Raw genomic sequence first — 27,876 nt, forward strand, 5'->3', positions numbered from 1 at the left:
TTATTAACATCTCAATGAATTATTCCATTAGTTTAGCTACTGGGAACTTACCTTTTTCAGACTAGTATCCTCAAACTCCCTGCCTACTTGGTAATCCATGGTGCCTATGTGCCCGCATCCATAAGTATTTTACGTGACCAGCCTTTCAATTTTTCAAGGCCACCTCTCTACAGTGTTCTCAAGCTTTCCCAGTCCCTTCTGTACGTTATATTACATGGTTCCCAGCTGCGGTCATGTAAAGAAGGTCGCCCCACTTCTATTGCCTTTCTGTGGTTCCACACGGTACGTTACACAAAGTCCAGGTAATTTATCACAGCTGATCTCTGATGTATGTTAAACTGAAAAAGTGATGAATTTGAGTCAGCTGGGTTTGTCTAGTCATGGTGCAATACTGGGAACTGCGTTTGGACAGTGAGCAGGATATTAGTGCTTCCTCCATCTACCTGGATGTGTCAGTGCATGCCCATGCACCAGTGGGCAGCTCGCTAAGAGAGACCCAACACATCTCTCTGTGGATAGTTCAGGAAAATGTGAAGGTCTTGCAGAGCTGGAATGCTCCACTTAATTTTACCTAGCAGCAACCCCTGTCTACTTAGTCAGAGGGACAAAATTCAGTGGATTAACAATTAGCCCTTTCTTGGCACATGACAGGAGAAGCCAGAGTCCCAGGACGCTAATCAGACCTTCGCAGGTGGCCTTGTGCATCCCGCCTGCACGCAAAGACATGCTGGTGTTCAAACATCACCAGACAGGTCTCTGCCCTGTTGCTCCTCACAATAAAAAATTATCACAGTCACTGTTTTCTTAATCAAGGTGACAAAAAAATCTAAGCAGTAAAAATAGCTGCCATAGGTGCAACAGCCGTTTCAGAAGGAGGTCATCTAAGGAAGACGGTACTTACTCATATGGCTTACTTAAATTACATACCTTAAGGGCAAAATTGCAGCCCCCCTCATAAGAGTTGTGATGCTTGAGAAAGTAATATAAGTTTCATTATGCTTTGCTTAAAATTGATGTTTTAGGCATTAAACTTTTCCGTAGCTCACTGAAGTTTTATTAGGCTGGAGATCTTTTCAAGGAGTGCTGTCTTACCTCAGCAAAACCATTGACTTGAGATGATATTGTAAATCACTATCCATAGATAATAATGGTTTTAACCGAAAAATGCATTTCTTCTAAAGTACCTTTTGACCATCTCACCAAACACTCTTTATTAACCGGCTATTCCACTTTATATACAATATCCATCTCTGGGGCTGAAGTTTGTTATTTCAATCGTTCTGTCACCTTTGCCTCTAGTAATATAATAAAAATATAGTGCCGCTATTCTCTTCCATCGAAGAACCTCAGTCGTCTTTGCTAACTTTAATTCAGCATCACAAAGGCACCTGAGAAGCGCTGTAGCGAAGTATTAACATAGCTCTTTGCTGAGCCTGAGAGTTTATATGACTTCTCCTCTAGGTCACACAGCAATTTTCTGTCAACACTGTAGTCTGAACCCATGAGCCAAGGTCTGTTGCCCATGGTTTTAAATGCTGGATAGAAGTTATTCATCCAGAAAATTTTAGAGTTTTTCTTTCCTTTTTTTTTCTGTTATGGTGTTTTAAACAAAAACATAGATATCCAGATATTTTCATCTTCTGAGTAGGACAGAAGGCCATCTTCATCTTCACCATGTATCTTATCATTATATTTTGAAAACTCATTCACGGATGGTTAGTTGGTTTTACACAGGATAGACCGCACATTATTGATCAGTCCTCTGCAAGGAACTAGCTTTGTTCCTTTCCCTATTGCAGACACATAAGTTTGGGCACTTTTTCTCTTTTTCATCTGACGTTGCTGGATTTTTTTGCTTCAATTTTTCATTGGAAAACAGCAGTGTCCCAATTCAGTAAAGCATCTATTTTGATTCTAAATATGACAAATAAATTCAAATAAATATTTGGAAATAGGAGTGCCTACTATTACAGGACAAGAGGCCAGCTGACTTTCTCAGGAGTTAAAGCCTTTCTTCCTTTAAAATGAGGTGCAAAACCCCTTTTAAGATCCTTAACCCTGAAAGATCCACTCTTCAGAAATATTTTTTACATCACCATTGTCTCTGTCTGATTCATTGCACTTGACACTAACAGCATGATGAATGTCATGATAACTGGTTCTCCATTCCTTTAATCCCAGACCCAAATGGGATTTCTTTTTCATGGGAGTAAAAGACATCTATTTTAAATAATTAAAAACAAAAAAAAAATCATTTTCAGTCCCCAGATGGGTTTGGCACTATTATGGAGGCTTCTCAAGACATTTTTTTCCTTTGTTCTCTCATAGTCCAAAATATAATTAGTTCTGCTTTATCGGGTTGCATTCTGTACAAGTTTGGCCCAATGATAGCCTAAAACACAGAAGGCATTTGTTCCTAAAAAAAGGGGGGAAAAAATAAAAAAAAAATGTGTGTTAAGCATGATTTTACATCTTTTGAGCAAACTTCTATTTATCAGAAAAGTTTTCATAATGGAGACAACTGCAGACTTTCACCTTGAGGTACTCAGTGCTTCGGCCCTCTTTATATAACCATTGATAAGCCAGCTTGCCCAGACCACAATATGTTTCCCGCATACCTGAAATAGCAGGTTATCACTTCATGTTGTATCTCAGTACAGCAGACAGCTCTTTTTATAATCACTGGAAAACAAAAATGGAAAGACTTTGGAATGGAAAGAGTTATAAAATACACATGGACAGCTGGGGTTTTTTTGATTATCTGGGTTTCTTTGAGGGATTTTGTTTGATGTAAAAGCACCTGAAGGGAAAGTGGCATCGGCTTCTTTTTTTCTGAGGAATAGCTCTAGTAAAGTTAGATGGAGGGAAAGTCTGCCTTCTCCTGGGGTATCACTTTTTGCTGTGCAGTATCACTGATAAAAGGGAAAATCTCCCAGAGCAGCAGAGACTGCTGCCCAGAGAATCAGTAGAGAATTTGCCAGAAACACTTCTGCATACCATTATTTTTTTCATTTACTTATATTTTAGACATTACTTTAAATAAAATTAAGGAAGAAAAGTTAGTATCGCCAGCTTCTTTGGTATGACAGAAGTGGTAGGGTTTTATCTTAGTCAGTGGTAACCCTATTTGAATGATTTTCCCCAAAATTATTGCCTTCTTTTTTTTTTTAAATCAGGAAAGGATGGCTGCAAGACGTATCTGGGCTCCAAGCTACACTTACAAACACAGCTTGAGAAACTGCCTGTAGAGTTATAAAGGAGGAGGAGGTCACTGCTCTGTCTTCTCACCCCCATCTCAACCCCTGTGCTGTTAGGAGTAGCTTGGAGTTTAAGTCACCACCTCCCCGGTGTCTGCAGAGAAACAAAATGTAGTAAGTTAGAAGTACTTGCTTAGAAAAAAAGAAAAAGCAGTCTTCTCTTCAGGCACTTTAAACTGCACAGTCTTCTTCAGATACAAACCTGCTAAAATAGAGGATGCTGAAATAGCCACTTAGTAAGAGTGCACATATGATCTTTCGAAATGAACCCATCAAGAGAGAAGAGGAGAGAAAATCCGCAGTCACCACCAGCACATATTACAGTCCAGGTCAACAATTTGCAGGTGTTATCAAGAAAATAATGTGTGCCCATGGGGGGTCAGATATTCAAAGTATTTGTCACGCAGCATGCTTGGCCCTGTGTTGACTCTTGCTTTATCATTCATTTGGAGGTGGTGGTGTTACTCAGAGATGTCAGAAGGTGAGCTCAGCCCCTTAGCTTAGTTGGACTTGGGATTTTTCCCTTCTCCCTTACAGAGCTGCTAGCCTACCCTCGTCATTGCTTTAAAATGTACTTGCTTTTCAGAGTTCTCCAGTAGTTTGGTTTGTGTTTCACATCTGTACAGCCGGTGTTGAGTCTGCTTTTTTTTCTTTTTTCAGTAGGTATCTGAAACTTTTGAAACGGCAGAAGACTGAATAGGAAGTGGAAAAATGCTGCATGTGTAAAATGCGTTTTTGGAAAATGCAGGTGGCTGCTTATTTATGTGAAGGTTTTGGAGTAACGGTGTTGACTTGCAAAACTAAGCTGTGTTCCTAATCTCACTGGGAGATGTTTATACAGATCTAGCCCGGATGTTTGGAAATGTCTTTCTGAACTAGGTGACTCAGAAGCAGGCACGTGGCAGGGCTCGCAGGCTCAGCGCCATGCAGTGTGTGGGTGACTGTCACCTGGTTTCAGGTCCACGTGGAGTTGAGGACACTGAACACTGAAAACGCATTGCAATTTGTCAGGAGGAATTACTCTTAAATAAACACTGCTGGGAAGTTCAACAGCAAATATGTTTTTAGTGTTTACCGGAAAACATTATTTGTAGAGAAATACTGCCCAATATTGTAACTTGGAGTAGGACAGGAGGACTTTCAGTTACGGGAAGTCTGCCCAGAAGATGCCGTTTAGCTGAGCTGGAGCACAATCCTCCCACTCCCGGTAGCAAGCCAGAGCTCCTGCATAAATCGCGGTGCTAAGCAGGGAGGGCTGGTTGTGCAGCCCAGCTCAGCACACGGCTGGGTGGCATTCCTGAAAAGTAACTGCTTTCCTCTTGCTGTTTGGTGGAGAGCTGTTAATTCTTGGGTTTTCCCCACTGGCAGAATTAATCAAATTTTTAACGTACGAATGGGGGAGACCTGAAACTTAAACTAAGCAGGTGAGGTCCGAGCTTGTGGAGACTGTGATTTTTGTAGAATAGCACAAGGACTGCGACGGGGAATATCTTGATCCCCGACACCCTGAGGTTAAAAAAAGAAAAAAGCTGTCTGTCAGTATTCTGAGTAGGAGTAAGCTTAATATTAATACAGACTGAGACTCAAACTTCAGTTCTCTCCATGAATGCGTCAGGAAGTGCAGATCCGCAGGTGTGCGACAAGATGTTTTGAGTGTGATACCAGACATCCAAGAGGAGGAAAATGACAGTATGATTTGACTCATTTATGATAATAGCAGCAAGTACAGAAGTGGCGGTGAAGCGGTCCATGTCCAATGCCAAAAGTTGTGCCTGAGTGGACCTGGAGGCATCTCCTTCCCTCCTTCTTGGAGGGCTTGCCCTCAAACACATGCTCTCGAGCGGCTGGCTGGCAGGCCAAAATGCTTGAATTACTAAAATAAGAATTTAGCTGGAGCAGACTGTGGATGACTTTTGAGTTTTGCTAGAGTGGAGAGGTGGCACAGAATTACGTAGGTTGGAAAAGACCTTTAAGGTCATCATGTCCAACCATCAACCTAACACTGCCATGTCCTAAGTGCCATGCCACATCTACATGTCTTTTAAATACCTCCAGGGATGGCGACTCAACCATTTCCCTGAGTAGCCTGTTCCAATGCCTGACAACCCTTTCAGTGAAGAAATTTTTCCTAACATCCAATCTAAACCTCCCCTGATGCAACTTGAGGCCATTTCCTCTTGACCTATTGTCTGTTACTTAGGAAAAGAGACCTACATCCACCTTGCTACAGCCTCCTTTCAGGTAGTTGTAGAGAGCCATAAGGTCTCCCCTCAGCCTCCTTTTCTCCAGGCTAAACAACACCAGCTCCCTCAGCCACTCCTCTTAAGATTTGTGGTCAAGACCCTTCACCAGCTTCATTGTCCTTCTTTGGACACGCTCCAGGCACCTCAATGTCTTTTTTGTAGTGAGGGGCCCAAAACTGGACACAGTATTTGAGGTGGGGTCTCATCAGGACTGAGTACAGGGGGACGATCAGTTCCCTACTCCTGCTGGCCACACTATTTCTAGTACAAGCCAGGATGCCATTGGCCTTCTTGGATATCTGGGCACACTGCTGGCTCATATTCAGCCAGCTGTTGTCCAACACCCCCAGGTCCTTTTCTGCCAGGCAGCTCCCCAGCCACTCTTCCTCAAGCCTGTAGCGCTGCATGGGGTTGTTGTGACCCAAGTGCAGGACCCGGCACTTGCCCTTGTTGAACCTCACACCATTGGCCTTGGCCCATCGATCCAGCCTGTACAGATCCCTCTGTAGAGCCTCAAGCAGATTAACACTCCCACCTAACTTGGTGTCGTCTGTAAACTCACCGAGGTGCACTCAATGTCCTCATCCAGATCATTGATAAAGATATTAAACAGAGCTAGCCCCAATACTGAGCCCTGAGGAACACCACTTGTGACTGGCTGCCAACTGGATTTAACTCCATTCACCACCACTCTTTGGACTCAGCCTTTCGGCCAGTTTTTTACCCAGCAAAGAGTCTGCCCGTCCAAGCCATGAGCAGCCAGTTTCTCCAGGAGAATGCTGTGGGACAGTGTCAAAGGCTTTACTAAAGTCTGCGTAGACAACATCCACAGCCTTTTCCTCATCCACTAAGTGGGTCACCTTGTCATAGAAGGAGATCAGGTTAGTGAAGCAGGATCTGCCTTTCATGAACCCATGCTGACTGGACTTGATCGCCTGGTTGTCCCGTACACGCCATGTGGTGGCACTCAAGATGATCTGCTCCATAACCTTCCTGGCAGCAAGGTCAGGCCGTCAGGCCTGTAGTTCCCCAGATCCTCCTTCTGGCCATTCTTGTAGATAGGCATCGTATTTGCTAACCCCCAGTCAACTAGGACCTACTCATTTAGCCAGGACTGCTGATAAATGATGGAAAGTGGCTTGGTGAGCACATCTGCCAGCTCCCTCATCTGGCCCCATAGAGTTTTGTGTGTCTAAGTGGTGTAGCGGGTCAGTAATCACTGAAGTATCCAAGATCATAATGTGATGTGGGATCAGATGGGTGAGCCTGGCCTCGTCGAGGGGAGCTGAAGGAGCGCCTTCTGCAGGAAGGAGGGTGTAGCTTTTGTGCCAGCACAGAGAGAGTTCATCAAAGCAGTGGTTGGGGGCTTTAATAAGGAAAGCACAAAAGGATTCATCTTCACCCCAACATGGACCAAAGGGCTCCAGGCAGGGCTGCTGGCATGGCTGACCTGCGCAGGCCTTCCGGCAGTGTTCATTCTTACTGTTATCCCTGATAGAAGGCAAGAGCTTTTCCACCTTAGATAAATATCTGTCTCTCTCAGTGAGCAGCACTTGTTCCTGGGATTATTAGTGCCAGCCCAAAGGAGGCTCATGCTGAAAAAGGCAAAAGCCTTGTGTCACACATTTGGTCTAGGTTCAGACATTTTTTTATCAAGCAAGACTCTCCAAAAACCCTTTTAAGCGTGTACTCAGTAAGACTGGCAATAGGGGCCATGAAGCCCACAGCTTTCCTCAGAGGGTCTTCTGAGAGGAAAGCTACTCTTCTGAAGCTGGGCACTCTTGACGGTGTTATATCTTACCCTGCTAGGTGTGACAAGAAAGGATGCATTTCTCTGCCAGTGTAAACAAAAATTGTGTGGTGTTGTACAGAAATGGCTTACCCTGGCATCACTGGGTTGAGCTGGTTCATCTGGGTTGAACTGTTTCCACGCTTCAGCATCTCTTTTCACTCTTCAGGGTGGAACAAAAGAGCGCTCACAACTATTACCCACACACACACCCCCACATGGGAATCAGCACCAGCATGTAGACCAGATTTCTGATTAAAGAGAATTGTATAATGTCTGTCTGCATCATCTTCCATCTGCTTCTCTTACCAACTCAATTGCGTATGGCATTATGTGCCCCTTCCGTGCTGTGCTCTATTCTTTCACCATGTCTAGAAAGCAGGGAGAAGATACAGCACATCAATGGCAAGGGAAATGTTCCTTCAACTCATTAGGATCTTTGAAATAAAGGAGAAGCTTTGTTTTAATGTATATGTGAATTTTTATGCAGGGGTCAGCTTTAACATTTTAACACTTAATTAAGGGCTAAAGATGCTCTTGAAATATGGTAATACAACCTCAGCGCCCACACACACTCAAAAAGAAATAAAACAACCCAGTGATTCTGTGTCTTTTGAGAGGGAAGCAGGTTTGTAATAAAATCACAAGGTGGTTCCATGGCTGATTCTGAAGCTGGCAGTGGCCAGGCATGGAGAGTTTGAAAAGGGACTGGACTTTTTAGAAGCATTTTGCTACTAAAAAATGTTGTTCCAGTTCGTGCTGCCCTCTATCAAACAAACAGGAGCTCTCTGGCAGGACACCATGTGCTTACTCAGTAAACCCACAACAGCTGGAGATAGACACGTTAGAGAGTTGAGTGACACCAAACTGTGTGGACTTCTGGATTTATTTTTTTTTTAAGTGCCTTCCTCTGCAGCCCTACCAGAATCTGTAAAATCAGGCAGAGAGACAAATACACCGTACTGTTAAGTTCTGCCTCTTCTCGCCCTGTGGCAAACCCCATGACACTGGGATGTCCCATGTGGCTTTGTGGTATGTGTTGGCTGGTCCGTGCAGTGAGGATGATTTGTAGTCTGATCAGTGAAATCTTCTATAACGCAAAAGGAAGCAGATGCCAATTTTGTGCTTATAACATTCAGTTGCTCTTTGGCAGATGAACTTTTTCGGGTTGTCTCCAAGTTTTAGATTTTTCTTGCTCACACTTGGCTCTTTAGCAACACACTATGGACTTGAAGAGAGGTTGTATTATTTTTTTTTTTTAGCTTCAAGGTAGGAAATCCTCATGAGGCGATTCACTTCATTATAAAAAAAAAACAGAAAAGAAGATCTTCAAAACCTGGAAAAGAAGATCTTCAAAACCTGGAAAAATCCCTGGTGAGGGGGAAAAATGCTCAAAACTGTTTATGTGCTTGTCTCTGTCAGTAGCATGACAGATTTGTGTTCGCTGCACTGAAAAAGCAGCAGAACATAGGTGCCAACATGATCAAATTACCCCAGCCTCGTGACCCATATCATGACTGGGATCAGACAGATGCACTTGAGTGACTTTGTTCTGTACATGTTCCTCCTTGATGTCCTTCAGTGTTTGCCTTGTGACAGACTGCACTGCACGGGGTTATTCTGCCTTCTAGCAACACTAAAATGCAAATAAAATTAAGCACAGAAATGTACATTGGATGTGCCTACCAGCCACGCTAGCGGTGGGGCATTCAGCCTAGGACAATTAAGCCCCGGGGAACTAAGCTGTCCATTGTAGGCTACAAAAATGAGATCTGGGATATTTAACAATAGTGGTGGATTTGAGGTTTATTTTTTTCTTGGGTTTGGTTTGTGTGTGGTGTGTTGTTGGGGGCTTTCTGTTTGTTTGAAGGCAAATTTTAGCACACTCCTCTGCTGGCTTACAGAAGTATTCAGGACATCTTTCTGGACTTTCACTTTATTCTGCTTTGTCATTTTCGGTTGGCATAGCACAGTACCCATCTGGCACAACACTCCCCTTTGTGCTGTGAATCTGAATGCTGAACTTGCAGAAGACAATACAGTCGTAGGACCATTTTTCATTGTAATGCTTTTTTATATTGTGTCTGGCCTGAAGGGGAAGGAAAGCAGCCATCGTCAGTCTTGTCTCTCCCTTTTTTCATTCAGAAATGAAATGTAATAAATGAAAGTGTTTTTCATAAAGAGCACATCTACGACTGAGTGCATTGTGCTTTCCTAAATCAAAAGGAAATATTTGAAACTAAACTTGCCTGTTCTTGTAAATCGCTGTTGTCTACCTTCTCTTTGGCATTTGAAAGCCATTTTGAAGGCAAAGGAACTCTTCCAAGAATATATTTCACTTTTAATCTGCTAAGACTGCGTTTGAAACCCTTTAATATATATGTGAATGAACTAAATTATGGCGCCAGCATATACGAGTCAGAAATGACAAGGCAGTACATAATGATAGTGCATAGCTTTTCTTCCCCCTTCATTTACCCTGGACCGTCACCTGAGCTGGGCACAAGGCTAAGACTCTCTCCTGCCTCTGTCTCAGGCTTCCCTGTACAAACCAGAGCAAATCAGCCAAGCCTAGCTCCTGCCACGCTTGCCTATGCTGACCAACTCCTTACTCTGCAAATAGTCAATTAAGCAAATTAGGGACCAGGATGTGTTTCCAGCTGAAGTAAGACTGTGGAAATACAAACACATCTGTAAGAGTTGCTTAAAAGTATTTATTAACATGCGTGTTGCAGCAGCGGTGGGGGTGATTAGGTGCGTGCATTTTAAATCTTGTCATTTCTGTATTTGAATTAGCCTCAGTATGTCTGAAATGTACAGAGCAGAATACAAAGGGCAGTACACAAAGGTATCTTAAAGATTTCCTATGCGTACCTACACAATCTTCTGTTGTAGATGCTTTGCTAAAATGCGTTTTCTGCTTAGATGAACACTCTCCTGCCTCTCAGAGCCCCTCATGGGCTTTCAGTAGCATTTTGCCCTCACAGGCCGGGTACCTCAGTCTTCCCTGAGGCACAACGTGGACCAGAGGTGCTTGCCTTCCTTTACTCAGGGGAGCCTTTACTGCTCCACAGGGGCTCGGCAGAGTCCATTCCCACACACCTCAGCACAGGGCTGGCTCCTTTTCTGGTCAATCCCCTTGGGACACCCGCAACAGCAGCCAGCAGAGTGGCAGAAACCCAGAGTCCTCGTCTGCTCCTGGTGCCTCTTGCTGTGGTTCTTGGGAGGCACGTCCAACAGTGCTACTCCTCCCGCCCCACACACTGTCTTTCATTATTTGCATCCTCCTTCTGCCAATTAATATATCCACTGCAGCGAGTGGAACTAACAGACCATTTTGTTTTGGCCAAAGAGCTGTCCCAAAGTCTCAGTCCCTTGTCTGTCACACTTGGTTGTGGAAATTATGATGGCACAAACAGAAGTTTAGGTAATGCAGGGTAAACAGAAGATAGAGTTGAACCCTTAAGGAAGAAGAGAATATTTTCATTTACAAGTTAATGGTAATAGTAGCTCTGAGAAAATAAATTAGACATTCAGATCTTCCCCTGTCATACATAGCCAGATTTATTCCTAAATGGAATGTTTTCAAAATTTCCAGTGGCATTTCAGCTGTTCATTAAAGTGTGCTGTAGAATGTAGTGACGATTTATTACACAGCTATAAAAGCAGTAGTAATCATTATAAATGCAAACCTTCAGATGTTTCTTTGTCTATGCTTTAAATCCTTTTGCTTTTTCTTTTTTTTTTCCCCCATCGCTACATCTAGTGAAACAGTGATTGTAGCAATCAGTAGGCAAGGAGCCACCTCCTCCAACAGCTGCCAATATCCTGGTCTGTTTTATACAACAGATGGGAGGTATGCGCAGGCTAAGATAAGTGGCCACCTGTAATATATGTTTCTAGAGATGTGCCAAACTGGCCAGTTGTATAGTCAGGAACAAAACTAGTTAGACAAAGAAGGCAGCTGTGCTGACCACCCACATCTGAAACAACAGGGAAACATTTACTGTCATGGATGGACGCCCTTGTTTCAAGCAGAGTTGGGAAAATGTTGTTACGTGACACTAATGCATACAGAAAATGAATTTCTGTACCATTTGTGGTGGCTTTCCGTGACACTTGGAGGACCTGGTCTGATCTGTACTCCGGCTGACACAGCAAATTCTTGCTGCTGTGGGTACCTGCATCTTGTCATGTTGGGTCCAACCTTTAAAGGGCACCTGCCTCAGCAGTTGCAAATTTCTGTCTGGCAATATCTGTGCACTGACTGTGGTGAAGCGCTGCAGTCGTCTTGTGAGTTCAGCTACTCAACGAACAGCGACAGCCCCAGGTGACGTATTTTATCTAACTGGCAGCTAATCAAGCATATTTGAATTTTGCATGTCACATATTGGCAGCAAAGTGTTCACAACTTATTCATAAAATACATTTTGACTTAATTTAAGAAATGCATTTCAGGCAATGCTCGTCAGTTTACAGATCTGCAGGGTGGTGAAGTAGCTCGCATGCATCTGAAAATTGTCTGTTGAATTATTCATTCTATTTTATCTTTTTTAATTTTTTATTCCTTTATTTTTTATCAAATAACAAACAAGATATTTTTTTCCCAAGAGTTCCATGCTTAGTGTTAGTTATCAAAATGTTGTAGCTAACCGCTCATAATAGCCACTTTTTCATCATTTTCTCTTCCTTTTTTTGAGTTTGGAACAGCACTAATTATGATGTCTAAAAAGCTTTCTACTTTTGTCATGTGGAATCAAATGACGTAAGGAGTCAAAGCATATGAATATGGCTGCTGTGAGTATTGCCCCGTGCACACAGTGAAAATGGCAAGCAAAGGCTTTATCTTCATCCTGTGGCAGGAATAATGAGTAATTAGCATAAATTTACGTATTTTTATTAGGTAGGTAATTAGCAGCCAGAGAATACGGTGTTGTAGAGATGACCCAGATTTTATTACGGGATTGTACCATTCAGAAACAGACCCAGTTTCTGAACTACTTAGGTGTGGGATTACACAATGGAGTTGTCCTCTTAAAATACATCGACAATTACCAAAATTGTGCATGCCACTGGGAAATTGCTCATGCTAATTACCATCGTTAGCTACTTGAATACAAAATATCTGCAAATGCTTGAGGAATTAGACACCAAATGGATTCTCTTCTTTCAGGTCAGCTGTGTATGTATTTCTAAAGACTAGGGGACCAAGATTAAACCTGTAATTAGGTTACAAATCTTTCTTTCATGTACCTGCAAACATCCATGTGAGATTCACATTTAAAAATGGAAAATGTAGTCAGTATTTTAATTTGTAAACTTCATAATACTTGAAGAATATTAAAGATAGTCCAGTCAAAATATTGCAGAATCACCCTTTCAGTGCTTTATCCATGGACTAATTGTTTAAAAAGAAATATCCCCCAAAAGAATTGTATTGCATAAGAGGCTTGACATGGATCACTTTTTGTGACTTACATCTTTATGGGATGCCTCAGATTGTGAAGACAGCGCTTGGCTGGCATTTTCAGATGATAAAATGTCTCACAGGTAGAGGACTGTAGCTACACGTTATGACCTTTGCTAGTTACCTCTAAGCGCATATGGCGAGAGTACTGCAGTTTTGCACGTTACCTATGGGGGTTTTTTTGTTTGTTTCTGACTTCTTGTGCATCTCGTCTGTCACTGGTATTGGAAAGTTGGGGAATGTTATCATGTCAGAAATACACCTGTGGTTTTTAAACTCCTAATTTGACACCAAGTCGGGTAAAGCTACTTCCCCAGCCTACATTTTCTCAACTTTCAGCTTAAGCCAGGAATAAAATAAAACTTCGAGCACATCAAACCTTACCAGGTGCCCCAAGTTCATGGAATGATTTCCCAGGTTAAGGTGTACTCGGAGTGCATGTTGTGCATGATCTGCCTACTCTGTATGCCCATACACCCTTGGAAGCTCCATAAGAAGCAGCCCCATTACACGGGTACATACATGAGTGTCAGAGTCACAGAACCATCAGGTCTGATCAGCACCAGATTTTCTCAGAGGAACAACCCTTTAGAGGAATAGAGCCCCTACAGCTCCTACAAACTGCATTTCAAGAAGTGGATGTTCAGCAGATGCGTTTAGGATCATGCAGCCAATCTTACTGTTGGGCCTCTCCTTTCTTTATCCCGCTCCTGGCGAGGTCATTCAGATTTGATGAAATATCTATTTTCCTTTTTTTCTTTTTTCCCCAAACCTCCCAGGATATCCAGTGAACACTCGCCAAAGCTTCAAATCCGGAGCCACAGTTACCTGAGGGCAGTGAGCGAAGTCTCCATCAACAGGAGCCTGGACAGCCTGGACCCCGCGGGGCTGCTGACGTCCCCCAAGTTCCGTTCCCGCAACGAGAGCTACATGAGAGCCATGAGCACCATCAGTCAGGTGGGTGACACGCACCCGTGGTAGCCCAGAGAGCAGCCGCCCCGCTGGGTACCGGCCGAACCCTTGCAATATAATAAACTTGATTTTGCTTTAAGTGGGATCAGGCTGTTGCATGACATGCATTTTCAAAATGTTTTTAAGAAAAAGAAATGTTTTCACACAATCTTGGTTTTGAGAGGGTAACATTTGATAATGCCATAACCTGCCCTTTGCAAAAGGATGAGTGGCACAACATGCAATTCATTTGAAGGAGCAGTCTAATTTCTTATTTTTCTTTTCCAAAAGCAGGTGCTCATCAACCGTGTCTTTAAACAGGGTTCTCTTAAGGATCTTGTGCTTAGTACCTGAAATTAAATTTTTTTGAATGCCTCCAAAAAAAAAAACCACAGTCATATGCTGAGTGAGATGCTAAAGGAAAATTAGGTCCATAGTCTTTTGTATTTCACAATTTTATTAGTATTTTATTAGAAATTTTAAAGCTTTGTTTATGCTATTGTATACATTCTTAACCCTGTGCGTTTCTGAACTTCTCACCTATATAGTACAAATATAGTACCTATATAGTACAAATGCCACAGTGCAAACGTATTATTGCCTTGATAGTCTGTAAGATCTCTTCATGCTCATTCTAAACTAGAAAAAAAAACAGTGGCCCCTGTGACACATTCAGTTCATGAGTTTTATCATCATAAAATAGCCTGTCCGTGCATACAACATGCTTTGTACGGTTGAATTGGTCAGGGACAGATCTGAAAGAAATGCAAAAGTGCTGGCATTCCACAGGGCAATGGGCTATTAGTTCATCTGCTAAATCCTGTAGCTCCTTGGTATGACTTTTGGCTTCTCTGTGTAAGTGTATCATTTGGTTAAATCACTTGGATAAAAGAGTTGTCTTACACTAGTCCAGAAGTGCAGCAGAGCAGGATTTGTAGTGCCAGGTACTGGCCCCTTATTGTTGGCATGTTGAGTCATTGCAATGTCAAAAAAAGTGCCTGACGTCATTGATGCCAGGACTTCAGCTGTGGCCGTAACAAATAATATGTGCCGTTCAGAATGGAGCTGTAGTTTGAATTTCTGCAGTATTCTGTATTTGGGCATTGCAACCTCAGAGTATTCACCTGTGTATTTTATAGTGAGGCACTTTGCACAGGGTATGGGCTGATGCTCTAGAAAGAGGGTCAGGATGTATCTAGGAGGAAACAGCGCTGAAATTCAGGTCTCAGAGGCAACTACATGAACATTAGGTTAGGTCACTTATTTAGCTGGACACCTATATACAAAGCTGTCTGCCAAAGAGTGAGTGTTATTTGCCCATATGAAGAGTTGGGTCTTTTTTGAAAAAGCACTATTTCAGAGATATTTAGTGGGGGATGTGGCTGTTCTCCACTATTGTAGGATTGTTCTACATGATGCACTATCCACTACTCTTCCACGCTCTTTTAAGCAGTTTCCCTGTGAAAAAATATATTCTAGTCTTCAAGATTTCCCTTTTCATTTATGTGTACAAATGTTTTCCTTGGTAAAATTCATCCTGGAAGAGAATTTCTAATGTTGGGGTTTTTTTCCACGACCCTAACACGGTCTTATCTTCCCTTGCAATCTTGGTCTTTTGCATGCTTGAAAACTAACAAAATCCTCCAGAGATGGTTTCCATGTGCATGTTTCCTACAGTGATAATTATTGTGCTTTAATGCCAAGCTCAGGGCTCTATTCTCAGTTTAGAAACGTGAGCATCCGTTACTAATTAAGCCGAGGTAAATGGTTTCCAGGTCTGTAAGACCTGCAGCAAGGCCACATACTTTTGAATGTTCTTTAACCTCCGTGAGCGCAAGCCTTTGTCACCACCTAGTGTCTGCTCCACAAAGGGCCTAAGGATTCCCTTGCATCTCTCGTTCTCAGCCAAAGGAGTCAGCCCAGAGATGTAGTTATACAAACATTTTTCCCCTGCAGCAAAGCTGGCTCCCGTATCAGCCTCCCCTCCCCAACTGTTTCTTACCCTCGAGCTTCCCAGCCCCTCGGGTTTATCACTGTGATTTCCTGTGGGTTGCATTCATTGTGTACTGGGGTTAAACTGACCTCTTTTTCTCCTCCTCCCGCAAAGAAAGAGTCATTTTTATTTTTCAAGGTAATGGTTGTAATGGACAGAGGTTCAGCCTCTGCTGTGGGCCCAGGGTGAGATAAACCAGACGCTGCTATGAGGACTCTCAGCTTCCCACCAGCCTCGGCAGGAACCAAAAGCCTAAACTCTGCTGAATCTCTGCCTCTGTCTTCCCTTTTTGTACATTTTTTCCCTCCCCCTAACAGTTGTTACTTTGTAACATGGGACGTCTTTATGTGCCATTCACCTGTGCTTCATGTGTGAAGGGATCTTCTAACAGATGTTGGCCATTGTGCCACTGTGGCTTGTGAGTGTTTGTACTGGGTAGGCTGGTGTATGGGATGTACTGAACCTGCCCGGTCTTTGCCTGCAGGTGAGTGAGATGGAGGTGAACGGTCAGTTCGAATCTGTCTGCGAGTCGGTGTTCAGTGAACTCGAGTCTCAAGCAGTGGAGGCGCTGGATCTGCCCATGCCGGGCTGCTTCCGCATGAGGAGCCACAGCTACGTCAGGGCCATCGAGAAGGGCTGCTCCCAGGACGATGAGTGCATATCACTGCGGTCCTCATCTCCCCCACGTACAACCACCACGGTGAGGACCATCCAGAGCAGTACTGGTAAGTAACAAAAAGGGAAATCCAGAGGAGTGGTGGAAAGGGAAGGTACTTTTCTGTGCAGCTCCATCGGATCAACAATGAGCTCTTCTATGTCAGACACGAATCCCAGAATAGAGTCTGCGTTTCACCAGGGAGCTGGACAGACTAATCAGCCTAAAACGGCACACAGATCAAGGCTGATGTAGTTGTGGTGCCTCCTCCATCCAAGCTAATTTATTCTGGGCTAAAAGCACACAGAAGGGAAGTCCAAGGCCATAGCTCCTCTCTCTCTCTCCCCAAAAGAGCAATCACAATTTGGCAAGGCTCTGGGTTAGCAGCTCTGCTGGTAAGGTGCCTCTGCTGAATTTTTCTGCAAAGATGAGATGATCTTTGTCTTTTCTAAAAGTTACAAGTTGTTGGACGTGTTGGTTAATGGCTCAGAGAGACTGTCACCGCTCTCTAGGCCGTATCTCAGAGGTGGGAATGAAGAAGGGAAGAAGAGGTCTGCAGGTTAAAACACGCATGTTCACATCCCGCTGTTGTTCCTTCTGCAGTTCAAACTGTCAAGCCTTGTGAGAGAGAGAGGTTTCAGTCTAAATGTGAGACTTAACAAACCTTCCTTTTCATGTTTGAGGTTACTTTTCTTTTGGAAACAGCCATGATGAATTCCAGATTCTGCCACCAAAATTAGTCCTTAAGGGCAACAAAAAGCAAGTCAGAAACCAAAATCCAAATCTGCTTCTCTCATTCAGAAAAGCAAGAGGCAGGAACTATTACGTGCGTGTGCTCTTCCCTGTGGGAGGATGAGGGAGGCCCTCTTTCTTTTGACTTCTCTGCATCCGTTCCACTGCTTTACACAAGCTTCATTTACTATTCATGTACTATTCATATTCATGACTAATATTGACTATTATAAGTATTTCACTGTACCTACTGTCTCTTTTCCCGGTTCTTTAGGTGCTATTTTCTGTACTTTAAACTTTTGCCTTTTTGTATGTTATCTTACAGGTGCAGTTGTTTATACCTTGTAAGTTCCTTATCTCTCACTCCGGTGTTTTTTAAAGCCGCTTGTCAATTGGTTTATGTCATCAAAGGACACTTTCAATCCTTTTACCAAAATTGTTCATCTTAATTCATGATTTTTCTAAAAGTAACAAGTTTAAGTACTGTTGGAAATACATTGGCAGTACATCACAAACATGAAAGCATTTTTAGCAAGTGCTGCAGAGCAATTCTCATCTAAATCACTAACCCTTAAGAAATAGTATTCACAGGACAACATTTGTGCTATAAAAGTAGTCCTTGTGTGCATGCAGGGTTTGCACCATACCACAACGACAGGATTTACATAAGGTATGTATTACTTCACTGTATGGTATTAGCTTGTGTTGAGTGTATCCTGAGGCAAAGGCTGAAGGATGGAAGTTTTCAAGGATTTTTCAGTGTGCATTTGCCTTTATTAGATCACCTTGGGTATCCCAGAGTGGTTTTTCATTTTTTTGAGAATGGCTTTGTTAACACTTGTCCTTTATAAAAATAACTGTAATCATTATTCCAGAAGAGAATAACTATTTTTTTTATTACCTTTATAAATGAAGTGTTTTCCGTCACTTAGAAAAATGGTGCCTGTGTTTGGGGATGATGATATATAAACGGAAAAGGCTGGCTGTATGTATCAGCCAAGAAACAGGAAAACCCAAAAGAGGAAAACCATTATTGTAAACGGTGTCTTGTTTATGCTCCTTTTTTGTAGAACAACCACAAACAGAGACACGGTCTCTTCTCTGGGTAGCCAGCTTTATTAAAAAATTATATGAACAAAGCTATGATATTGAAAAATGTAATCCAGTGGGTCTGTCTTGGGTTACCGCTTCTGTAGTCAGCCCCTTAAAATGCAGGGAGGAATGATTTGCATCCCTCTCTTTGGACATCCATAGAAGCATTTAAAGACTGCTGTAGGTATCCATTTTCTGCTACAGGAATTTTACTGAGTTATCTTTCTCATTTTTTAATTCTTGGGCTCCCAAGGGCCCGTCCTTTGCACTGGTAGCATTTCAGACAACTTACCTCTTCTACTGCCTCACTTACATACCACTATCCGTTTAATGGGGATTAGCAATTAATTAATTCCATCCAAAAGCATCTCTCTTGACTACCTTGCTGTTGCCTGTGGCTGGCTCACAGAAGACAAATAACATGAAAGGTATCATTGAGGGTGTCTTTTTATATCTCCTTCAATAAAATGGGAAATGGCACAACAGCTAGGCAGATGTGAAGGAAGGAGAATGGTTTTCTCCACTGAGGTGATGTTTCAGATGCTTTTGTGGGAGACATAAGGGCAGTTATGATCTAAAGTACAGATTTGACATCCCCAAATGAGAGCACTGTTCTCCTGCCCCAAAAACACCTCTGCCTGTTCAACCAAACAAGGTTCCTTTCCTCAACATTAGCAATTCCCTCGGCATCCTGGCTTTTCATTCACTAATGCACAAAACTGTGATCATACACTGATACTGGGAATTTCTTTGACTGCTGGAAGCCCATGAAAATGCCAGCTTGATGATGATGGAAAAGACAAGATAGCTGCTTGTCCACTGGATTCAAAATTATTCCTCCAGAGCTTTCCAAGGCATCTAGATAAAAATATTAAGCAAGCATGGTGGATGAAAATCACACTTACCTTTGCCTGTTAGCCTATGTCACGGTGGCTGCAGCCTCAGGTTTTAATTTCCTTTTGCCACATAGTGTTGGATGTTTAGTTCTGAAATTAGGAATACATCTCTGCTGGCATAGCTGTTCAGTTCCTGAGGATGTGCCCAATCTAAACTACAAATCCAGTGCTAATGCGCTAGCTGTGACAGAGAGCTCAGCTAGGGGTGACTGCCCCGCTGGTGGCCTTCGCAGCCTGTGCTGGTCTTAGTGCTATCATGGCAATGCCGCGGGGTGACTGCGTCGGGCTGAAACCGAGCCCGACTGTGAAAACAGGGCTGTAGGCACAAACCTGTTGCCATCAGTGGGATGAAATGTGATACTGCGGGTGGGGAAAAAAATCCTAACCTCACCAAAGTGAAGTTTCTGCGTGTATCTGGGAGGTGAGTACTTAGTTCATGAGGCAGTCTTGTATGTGAAGTGAGTTTTTATCCTTGTTTTCAAATGAAGGATTTTGAAATGAAGAAGAGAAAATACAGTCTTACCACTTTCATAGAGTCATAGAATGTGTTGGGTTGGAAGGGACCATTAAAGGTCATCTAGTCCAACCCCCCTGCAGTAAGCAGGGACATCTTTAACTAGATCAGGTTGCTCAGAGCCTCATCAAGCCTGGCCTTGAATGTCTCCAGGGATGGGGCCTCCACCACCTCTCTGGGCAACCTGTGCCAGTGTCTCACCACCCTCATTGTAAAGAACTTCTTCCGAATGTCTAATATAAGCCTACCTGGCTCTAGTTTAAAACCATTGCCCTATCGCTACATGCCCTTGCAAACAGCCCCTCCCCAGCTTTCTTATAGGCCCCCTTCATGTACTGGAAGGCCGCTATAAGGTCTCCCCGGTGCCTTCTCTTCTCCAGGCTGAACAACCCCAACTCTCTCAGCCTGTCTTCGTAGGAGAGGTGCTCCAGCCCTCGGATCATCTTCGTGGCTCTTTTCTGGACCCACTCCAACAGATCCATGTCCTTCTTGTGCTGAGGGCTCCAGAGCTGGACGCAGTGCTCCAGGTGGGGTCTCAGGAGAGCAGAGAAGAGGGGGAGAATCACCTCTCTCAATCTGCTGGCCACATATGGAAATAGAGACATTTGGGAAATCAGTGCCACATCACAACTTCATCATGCCTTGAAAGCTAAGCAGTTGAAAAAGGCCATTCACCCTCACGTTCGGTCGCCCAACATTGCTCGATCCCGCGGGGGCAGCTGCAGCCTGCACCAGCCAGGGCCCGTCCCTGGGAGCGGGGCTGCGCAGGCTGGCAGCTACAGCAGCTCTGGAGTGCTGGCATATGTTATACACCATAGCCTGCACTAAAAATTACCACCCATGTCATTTGGTCTTTTCAGAGGAATTTAATGAGGTGTGAATTATCACATAATTTGATCCCAGGTTATTTGCAGATGCAACCGTCGTAGCTGAAACTCTTTAGCCAACAGATTCAGTCACTAAATAGGTAGCCTTTTAACGATTTTAAAAGTCTGTAAATCATTTCAATGAGCTTAAAGAATATGGTAACTAGGAAGCAAAGACATTTTAAAGCGGTCTAAATAACATCTTTCACCCACATTTCTTGCGTCTGTATTTCTAAGCCATGCCTGTGCAGCCGTGCATGTTCCTTTGCTGAAAACAAATCTTATGACATTGTGAGGGCTCAGGCATTAGCACATGTGGATGCAAATATACAACTGAGATTGGACATGTTTAATTTGAAAATTATGCCTCTGTAATGGAGCTGTAGCAGTAACATCAGCAAAAACTCTGCACTAGATTGTAATAAGTATTTTCTTAATATCTCGACTTATATTGACTTATAACTTCTGCACAGTCAGGTAAACAGGAATATCAAAGCTATCTGCAGTAATGCCATCTGGTGATTATCAGTAATATTACACTTCTGCTTAAAAGCAAAACAAACAAAAATCCCAAGGAAATCATGCTGTGTAGCCAGCTGGGTAGAGAAGGACTGAGAGTTATCACAGTATATGCTAATTATGGTGCTTCAGCTGACCAAGCTGTTTTCCTTCCATTCATTGGAACATCTGACCAAGAGGGGTCAGATATTTTGTGGAAAATCTCTAAGGGGCTGCCCAGCTAATAAAAAAATAAAAATAAAAAAAAATCAGAAATATGAACAACTTTAAAAATAGACTTGTGCCAGGCAGAATTAAAAAAGAAAAATCAAATCCTGTGGAGAAGGAAGCTGTAACTGACTGTATGCCAGCTGTGTCCAAGCTCTTTTGGACTCCTCAGAACAGTCTGTCCTTTCAGAGACTGTTCTGTCAAAAAAGAAACAAGGAATTAGGATTTCAAATTTGCTTTCCAGTTGAAGCTAGGGTTGGTGTCTGGACCTGTTCCAAAACTAAGACATTTCCGCAGAAGGTCTGAAGAAACATAACTAAGTTAAGGCCTTCATGCAGATGTTGAACCTTAAAATAGATTTGAAGAGTGTAGAAAACTGTTTGACAAAGAATTTACATGGTTCATTTCCTCTGTTTCCTTGAATAATCCTGAAATGCAGTCTCCCTTTGGATCCGCTATCGAATTGCTTAAACCAGCACTTAAAAATGTTTTCCTTCACTAATGAGGAGCTGACCTTGGAGAGAATACTGTTTCCAATTTCAGAGGCATCTGACTGTAGCTGGAGCAAGTTTCATCTTGTCTATCCCAGAAGTTGGCTTTGTGAATGCTAAGCTCCACATCACACCAAAAAACCCCCCATGTTTATGAAGCCAGTGGAAGCTTTTAATGAGAGAAACTCAGAACAGAGCTCTTGCCGGAACATTTCTAACTGACTTAAGGCACAATGCGAGGCACTCACGGAAATTGCTCTGATAGTAAGTGCCTGAGAAGGGGCAGGACTGAGCTGTGAGAAAGAGTCAGCCATGGAAAAGCTACCCAAACACGTGGCAGGTTGCAACAGGTCGGCTTACGTGTGATGTAGTTTTATGCCAACTGAAAACAGGAATTGAAATAAGTTTGATAAATTCCATTTTACCTTTTGGATGTAAAGGCATGTAGAACTTTGTGGCCTGAAAGACAGGGATTACTCGAATAATTACACAGAATACTTTAAGAATACTTGGTAGTTACAGCTGGTTCAAAATTTAAGTGACTTCAGGTAGTGGCATGTATTGCATCAATTTTTCATCATCCTCCCTGCTTCTGCCTCTTTTCTCTTTGTGGTTATGAATATTGAATTTAAACTATTTGGTCCTGTCTGAGACACTGCACAGATCTGGAGAGAGACAGCCTGTGTCATTCAGGAGCTTGGTGATTTTGGTTTCTTTACGACAAGTCCACTTTACCTCACAGCACTTCAGGAAAGTGCTTATTCCTTGCAATTTCAGGTAAGGCTCGAGGCGACTTGCTGAGCATAAGGGCACAGTGAAAGCTCAGAAATTTCGACAGAGAAAGGGGGAGAGAAGGACTTGTTTTGTAGGATGTGGCCTATTTATTTTTTCCATCTGTGAAAACGTAAAGCTTAGAGGAGTTAAAAGTGATCTCCAAATGTGTTTCAAAAGCAGGAAATGAAAGACTTGTAATACCCTTTGGTATTCAATATTTGATTACTATTCTTACTCTTCATTTGCTTGATATGCTTCTAAACTTGTGGGCTAAGGCTTTTAGTGAGGTAAGAATATGAGAAAGATCTTAATCATTCAAAACTGTGACCTTACAATGTCTTGAAGGAGCGTGTTGTCTTACTTCGTGAACATTTCCAGAAGCACAGAACAACTCTGCTGTTCTGTTCAGATAGTGCTTGTGTGATTGATGTCTCCAGTTGTCCAAACGACTTGGACTTCTCCAAAGCTGAAAATGGGTACATCACACTCCAGCCTTACTAACTCTGTCAATGTCCATGTGTCTCTCATGCTGGGGAGCGCCAGGCCTGAGATGTGGTCTCACCAGAACTGCACCTCCCTCAGACTGCCAGCTGTGCTTTGGCAAAGGCTGCCTGGCATGCAGTCAGCCACCCTCAGCGCAAGGGTACACTGCTGACCGCTGCTCAGCCTGCAGCTCTGCAGGGCCCCACGGGCCTTTTCTGATGCTGGGAATAGGATGACCATCAGACCTGCAGACTTGACAGTCTCAAATGACACAGGGAAAAATGTGATTTTTCAGGAGGAGATGTTTAACAGAAATCTGTGTCGTTCTGTGAAAAGAACTTTTAAGGAGATTGTTCATCTAGTGGCAGCATAAATAAAGAGGATACAGTAATTAGTTACATAAAATGTAGAGTTTCATTATTTGTTAGTCTCTTCTTAATTTCTTTACAGAGGTGAAAAATTGTATGGAAGCCCTTTGCATACATCTATATGGAATGTGCCCAAATGTATTCTGCCATTAATTCATTTGCTTTGATTATACTGCACACACTAAAGTGATAATCATTTCAGGTGGTCAGATTTATATAGTTCTCCCTACAGGAGTATAGATCGTGTTTGGATTTGAGCTATGCTTTTGCTTCAGGCTAGGTATGTGTGTTATCAAATGTAACACTATCAGGAGATCATTGTAGAAGTGCCCAGAGCCCCAGTTAGATGGAGACCCCCCCCGCTATAGTAACGCAGTGGGACAACCCTGGTCCCACGGTTGTGCACCCCACTCCTGCTGGTGTGCTTGTACTTTGTGTAAGTACCCCTGATGGAGCCTGCAGCCATGCTTGTCTGAGTATATTAAAGCACCAGGATGTCCAGTGCCTAGCTGAGACAAAATGCCACTTGGTTTACTATAACAAATGTTCAGGAGGGTATTACAAGCAAAATAGTAGTTTAAGGTTGCTGTGTTGACTGAGCACTGCATGCCTCAAGTCTCATTAGCTGAGAATTAACTGTTTTCTAAGCCTATAAACAAACATGAAACCTCAGTGATTTTGCCACAATGCAAGAAGTGGTGGCTGAATCAGTCATCTCTTCTGCTCATTGCTGCAGGGCAAGTCTACCCTGTGCCATCAAGCTTGGTCTGGCTGACAGGTCTACCTCACGTAGAGGCAGCAGTTTAGCTCAGGTCTGCTGTCCTAACAGTGAGCTCAGGTGCTGATGTGACTCAGGCTGATGTGACTTTAACATCTCTGACTCGGCAGACTTGTGTATCTGCATTTTTGGGGACAATGTTTTCTGACTTGCTAGCAGGAGTAGGAGACAACCCCCTTTGAAATATACCTGGAATTACATTGCACGGAAGCAGGGTTCCCAGAGCAGTGATGACTTAGTCACAAATTAATGGGTAGAATGTGCAGCAGAAGATAAGATAAACACACAGTCCATTTCCACTTACATATTGTGGGAGGACAGTACAACGTTTCTCCAAAATGTTATTCTCAGGGACTTGATCATTGCTCTAAAACAACAGAACTCTGAGCATTAAGGATACATTGTCCCTTAGCTGAGATGCCAATAACAAATGCAGGATGAATAATTCAATTTTCACTTTATGGAGAAATACGACAAAGACCTGAATCTTTTCTTTGTTCTGGCTTATTTCCAACGGAATGTTTTTGTGATGGCAGTGACAGAAATGAGCTGAATCAGTAAGCTGAAGACATGCCCCAATTTATATAATGTGATTACATTTTCAGTAATAATGCCTGCCATTTTCCTAAAAGAGACGAATGTGGTCGCTTTTAACTAGTTGTCTTTTGGGAAGGAAGGCAGGTCTCTTTCCTGAAGGAGCTATGCTTAACTAATACATCCCGTGTGTAAAAATAGCTCAGGTCGTTCTTTTTAGTATGTGCTACTGTCCAGTCTTCAGCAGTGTGTTGCCACCCACCTGCAGTAAGTTCCACATCATTCCTTTAAGACAAACCTGAATATTTTGGTTGTCTTCGGATATAATAGTTACAAAGTTCTCTTGAGCCGTAGCATATTCCAAGAAGTTACAAATGAGATATTTGGTGATGACTGTCTTTTTAAAGTGACTGAGTGATTTTGGATTTTCAAAAAACTAAGTAAGAATTTTTAATAAGTGGGTTTAATGAGTACAGCTCTGCAGGGCCCCTCTTGTACTACAGCAATTCGTTTGGAGCCGTTATATTTCATCACGTCAGTAATTCCCATTTCAGAGATCAGATATGATGCATTAGCTACTGGATCCAGTAAATAATTACACATTTTCGTGCTTCCTAAGTATCCGTTTATGCAACAGTCTAGCAATAATTGGCTCTTTGAAGCTATGGTGGAGTATGGAGTGCGTATATTGTTAACCACTTTTTGAAACAGACATTGCCTTTTTTCTTTAGTAAAACCACAGATAAACCCAAAGGAAATGTGGCAGCCAAGAAATCTGTACATTAAAAAAAAAATTACAGGAGCTCTGAAGTATACACAGAGATGTGATTTACTCTTTTTATTTCTTGCTATTACGCTGGCCTTACTGCACTGCTGCTTAGAATGCTCAAAGCACAATCCAACTCAGACACTGGGATCTGGAAATGCCTAATGTTATTTTGCAAAGAGGGACAGTCTAGCTGCCATTACAGCCTAATAGTCCCTTTTATCAAAGGCACACTGTGGGCAGATGCTGGTAATCTGCTCTAATGCCGCAACCTTTGTCTGGCCTCTCAAGGGGGAAATGGATGTGTTGGTCTTTGAAAATTGTTTTCCCTTACTGAATTTGGCTTTGGTCAGATGGGAGAGAGCTAAATTGCATTCTACTTAAAATGCAGTAAGCCATCTGAGCAGAACAATTCCTAGTTGCTCTGATCAAGGATTTGAGCTAAGCTATCAGAGGAGGAAAAAAAAAAAAAAACAATAAATAATATCCTAGAACCTACTACTGCGACAGATCTCTTGCTTGTTCTGTTGAGAAAGATGCCTACTTTTTGGCTGTGCACAGCCAAGACGATGGTGGCTTGATAACCGTTCTTTTTGCTGTAATGATTTTTCAAATTAATTCTGTCTTTAGCTAAAGTAAAATGTAGATCTCTATCCCTTTGGGAAGGTTTAGATGGAAGTCAGAGCATTGTAACAGTATAACAAAATAAATGCTGGCAGACTCTGTTTAAACAAAGCAGACTATTTCTGTTCTGAAATTCCTTGCTCTCCGTTTCTTTCAAGTCTCTTCTCCTGAACTTTGCTAAGAGTCAAATAAAATGATCTTCATCTGTGGCGGAAAAAAAGCCAGGGTCTTAGTAGACCAAAAATAAACAAGCTACGAATAAAACCCAACCTATCCATGAACTACTAGCCCCAATCTGCCTGGCTCAGGAAGTTCTGAGAAAATCTGCTGCTTTCCATTTTGCGTGATGGGTAATTTACACCCAAGTGACTGAATAAGCTGTCACCTGGTGCTGTGGCCTTACGCTGTCTTATCTCACACGGTTCCCTGAACTCTCATGTGACATTTTACCATTTGCCTCTTTTAAAATTAAAAAAAAAACAAAAAAAAACAAAAAAAGGAAGGAAGCAGGGGAAGAAGATATTTGGAGGGATGGAGGTGGGGTGAGGGGAAGTGTTGTGCCTGTGTTGGAAGATCTGATAGCGCATTTTGCAAGGCTGCATGCTCTGATCCAGGTGAAGTTGGTTATTGGGTTGTTACATATTTCCAAGGCAGCTGGCTCTGTCCTTATACATATGGCTTTATGCCATCTCTTTCCCTCTTTGGGATGTTTCTATGGGGAAGTTAGATCATATTAAAAGTGATACTAATGCACAGCTAAGGCCAAAATGCTTATTCTCTTTTCAGAAAAAAGGGAGACAAATAAGGGCAAGAAGTCATTAGTTAAGATTTCCAATACCAACATTCACCCTTCCCAAATCTTCCTCTAGGACTTTATCCACAACCGAAAAGCTGTATCATGTTCACCCAAAAGTGCTGAGTGTCATTTTGGGTAAATGAGTGGTTGTGTTTAACTTGACATCAGTTACCTGTGGGGCAGTCCTTGTCTATGCCAATTCTGCAGCCTGCAGCACATCGACATCTGTTCTGGTGTCGCGTGCTTCCACAGATTACACATGGCATTATGAATGAGGACACTCTCCCATAATCTGATTTACCTTCCCAGTCATCCCGCATTCTGGAATTCAAATATGTGCTGCTGTCCTAAGAGCCTTTTCCTGTTTCTGTCAATGCTTATGGAGAATGTAAATATATATCTCCCTTACGGAGAGCATGTACAACTAAATTAGTTGAGAAGACTCTTGCTGAGTACAAAGACTGGTCTTATGTCCTGTGAGCTTGGGTGGGATGGTTGAGTAACAGCTGTAGGGTGAAGGGGTATTGAGCCTGAAAGCAGATGGAAGTGTTTTTTTTTATTTAATAAAATATAATAGCCCACTCTACAGGTGACACACATCAATGGAGAAAACATGTTTCTTTAAATAAGTAGGAATTAAGCAGCATTTACTCTTAATATTATGCATTTTTTCCTAATTCAATATACCTCCTTTCGTTGAAGGGCAAAGAGTTCGATGGTTAAGAAAAAAAGGTGAGAAGAAGTGCCAAAAGGGGAGGAAAAAGGATGAGGAAGAAACTGATTTTGAGTAGCAAAGTAGGTCCAGAATAGTTTCATAAAACAGAAATGCGTCCTGCACTTCAAAAATCATTAATTTCAACAAAATGTAGTGTCAGTAACACCTTTCCCTGGGTGAATAGTTGATGCTGAGAAATAGATGCATAGAGCTTTTAACCTGAGTTTTTCCAAAATGCTTTGTCTTCTCTTTATTCCTTCATCACATATGACTTGGTCTGTAGACTAGATGGAGATGGTGTGCTGTCTAGCATGTTTTATTGATGCTGTTTGATCCCCCAGTGTAGCCAGTCTTTGAGACTTATT

General features: G+C 42.5%; 1 protein-coding gene across 5 annotated transcripts in view; it reads left to right on the top strand.

Moving 5' to 3' along the window:
* The window catches only part of DLGAP1 (DLG associated protein 1), a 423,778-nt gene that overhangs the window by 308,901 nt on the left and 87,001 nt on the right, over positions 1–27,876 (top strand). For all 5 annotated transcript variants that reach the window (XM_063326618.1, XM_063326617.1, XM_063326619.1 and 2 more), the window contains 2 exons: positions 13,536–13,713; positions 16,185–16,425. In XM_063326618.1, coding sequence (XP_063182688.1) covers positions 13,536–13,713; positions 16,185–16,425 — 419 coding nt within the window. The remainder of the gene's footprint in view (positions 1–13,535; positions 13,714–16,184; positions 16,426–27,876) is intronic.

Source organism: Chroicocephalus ridibundus, chromosome 2 (genome assembly GCF_963924245.1).
Source record: "Chroicocephalus ridibundus chromosome 2, bChrRid1.1, whole genome shotgun sequence".
In the NCBI taxonomy this organism is placed as follows: Eukaryota; Metazoa; Chordata; class Aves; order Charadriiformes; family Laridae; genus Chroicocephalus; species Chroicocephalus ridibundus.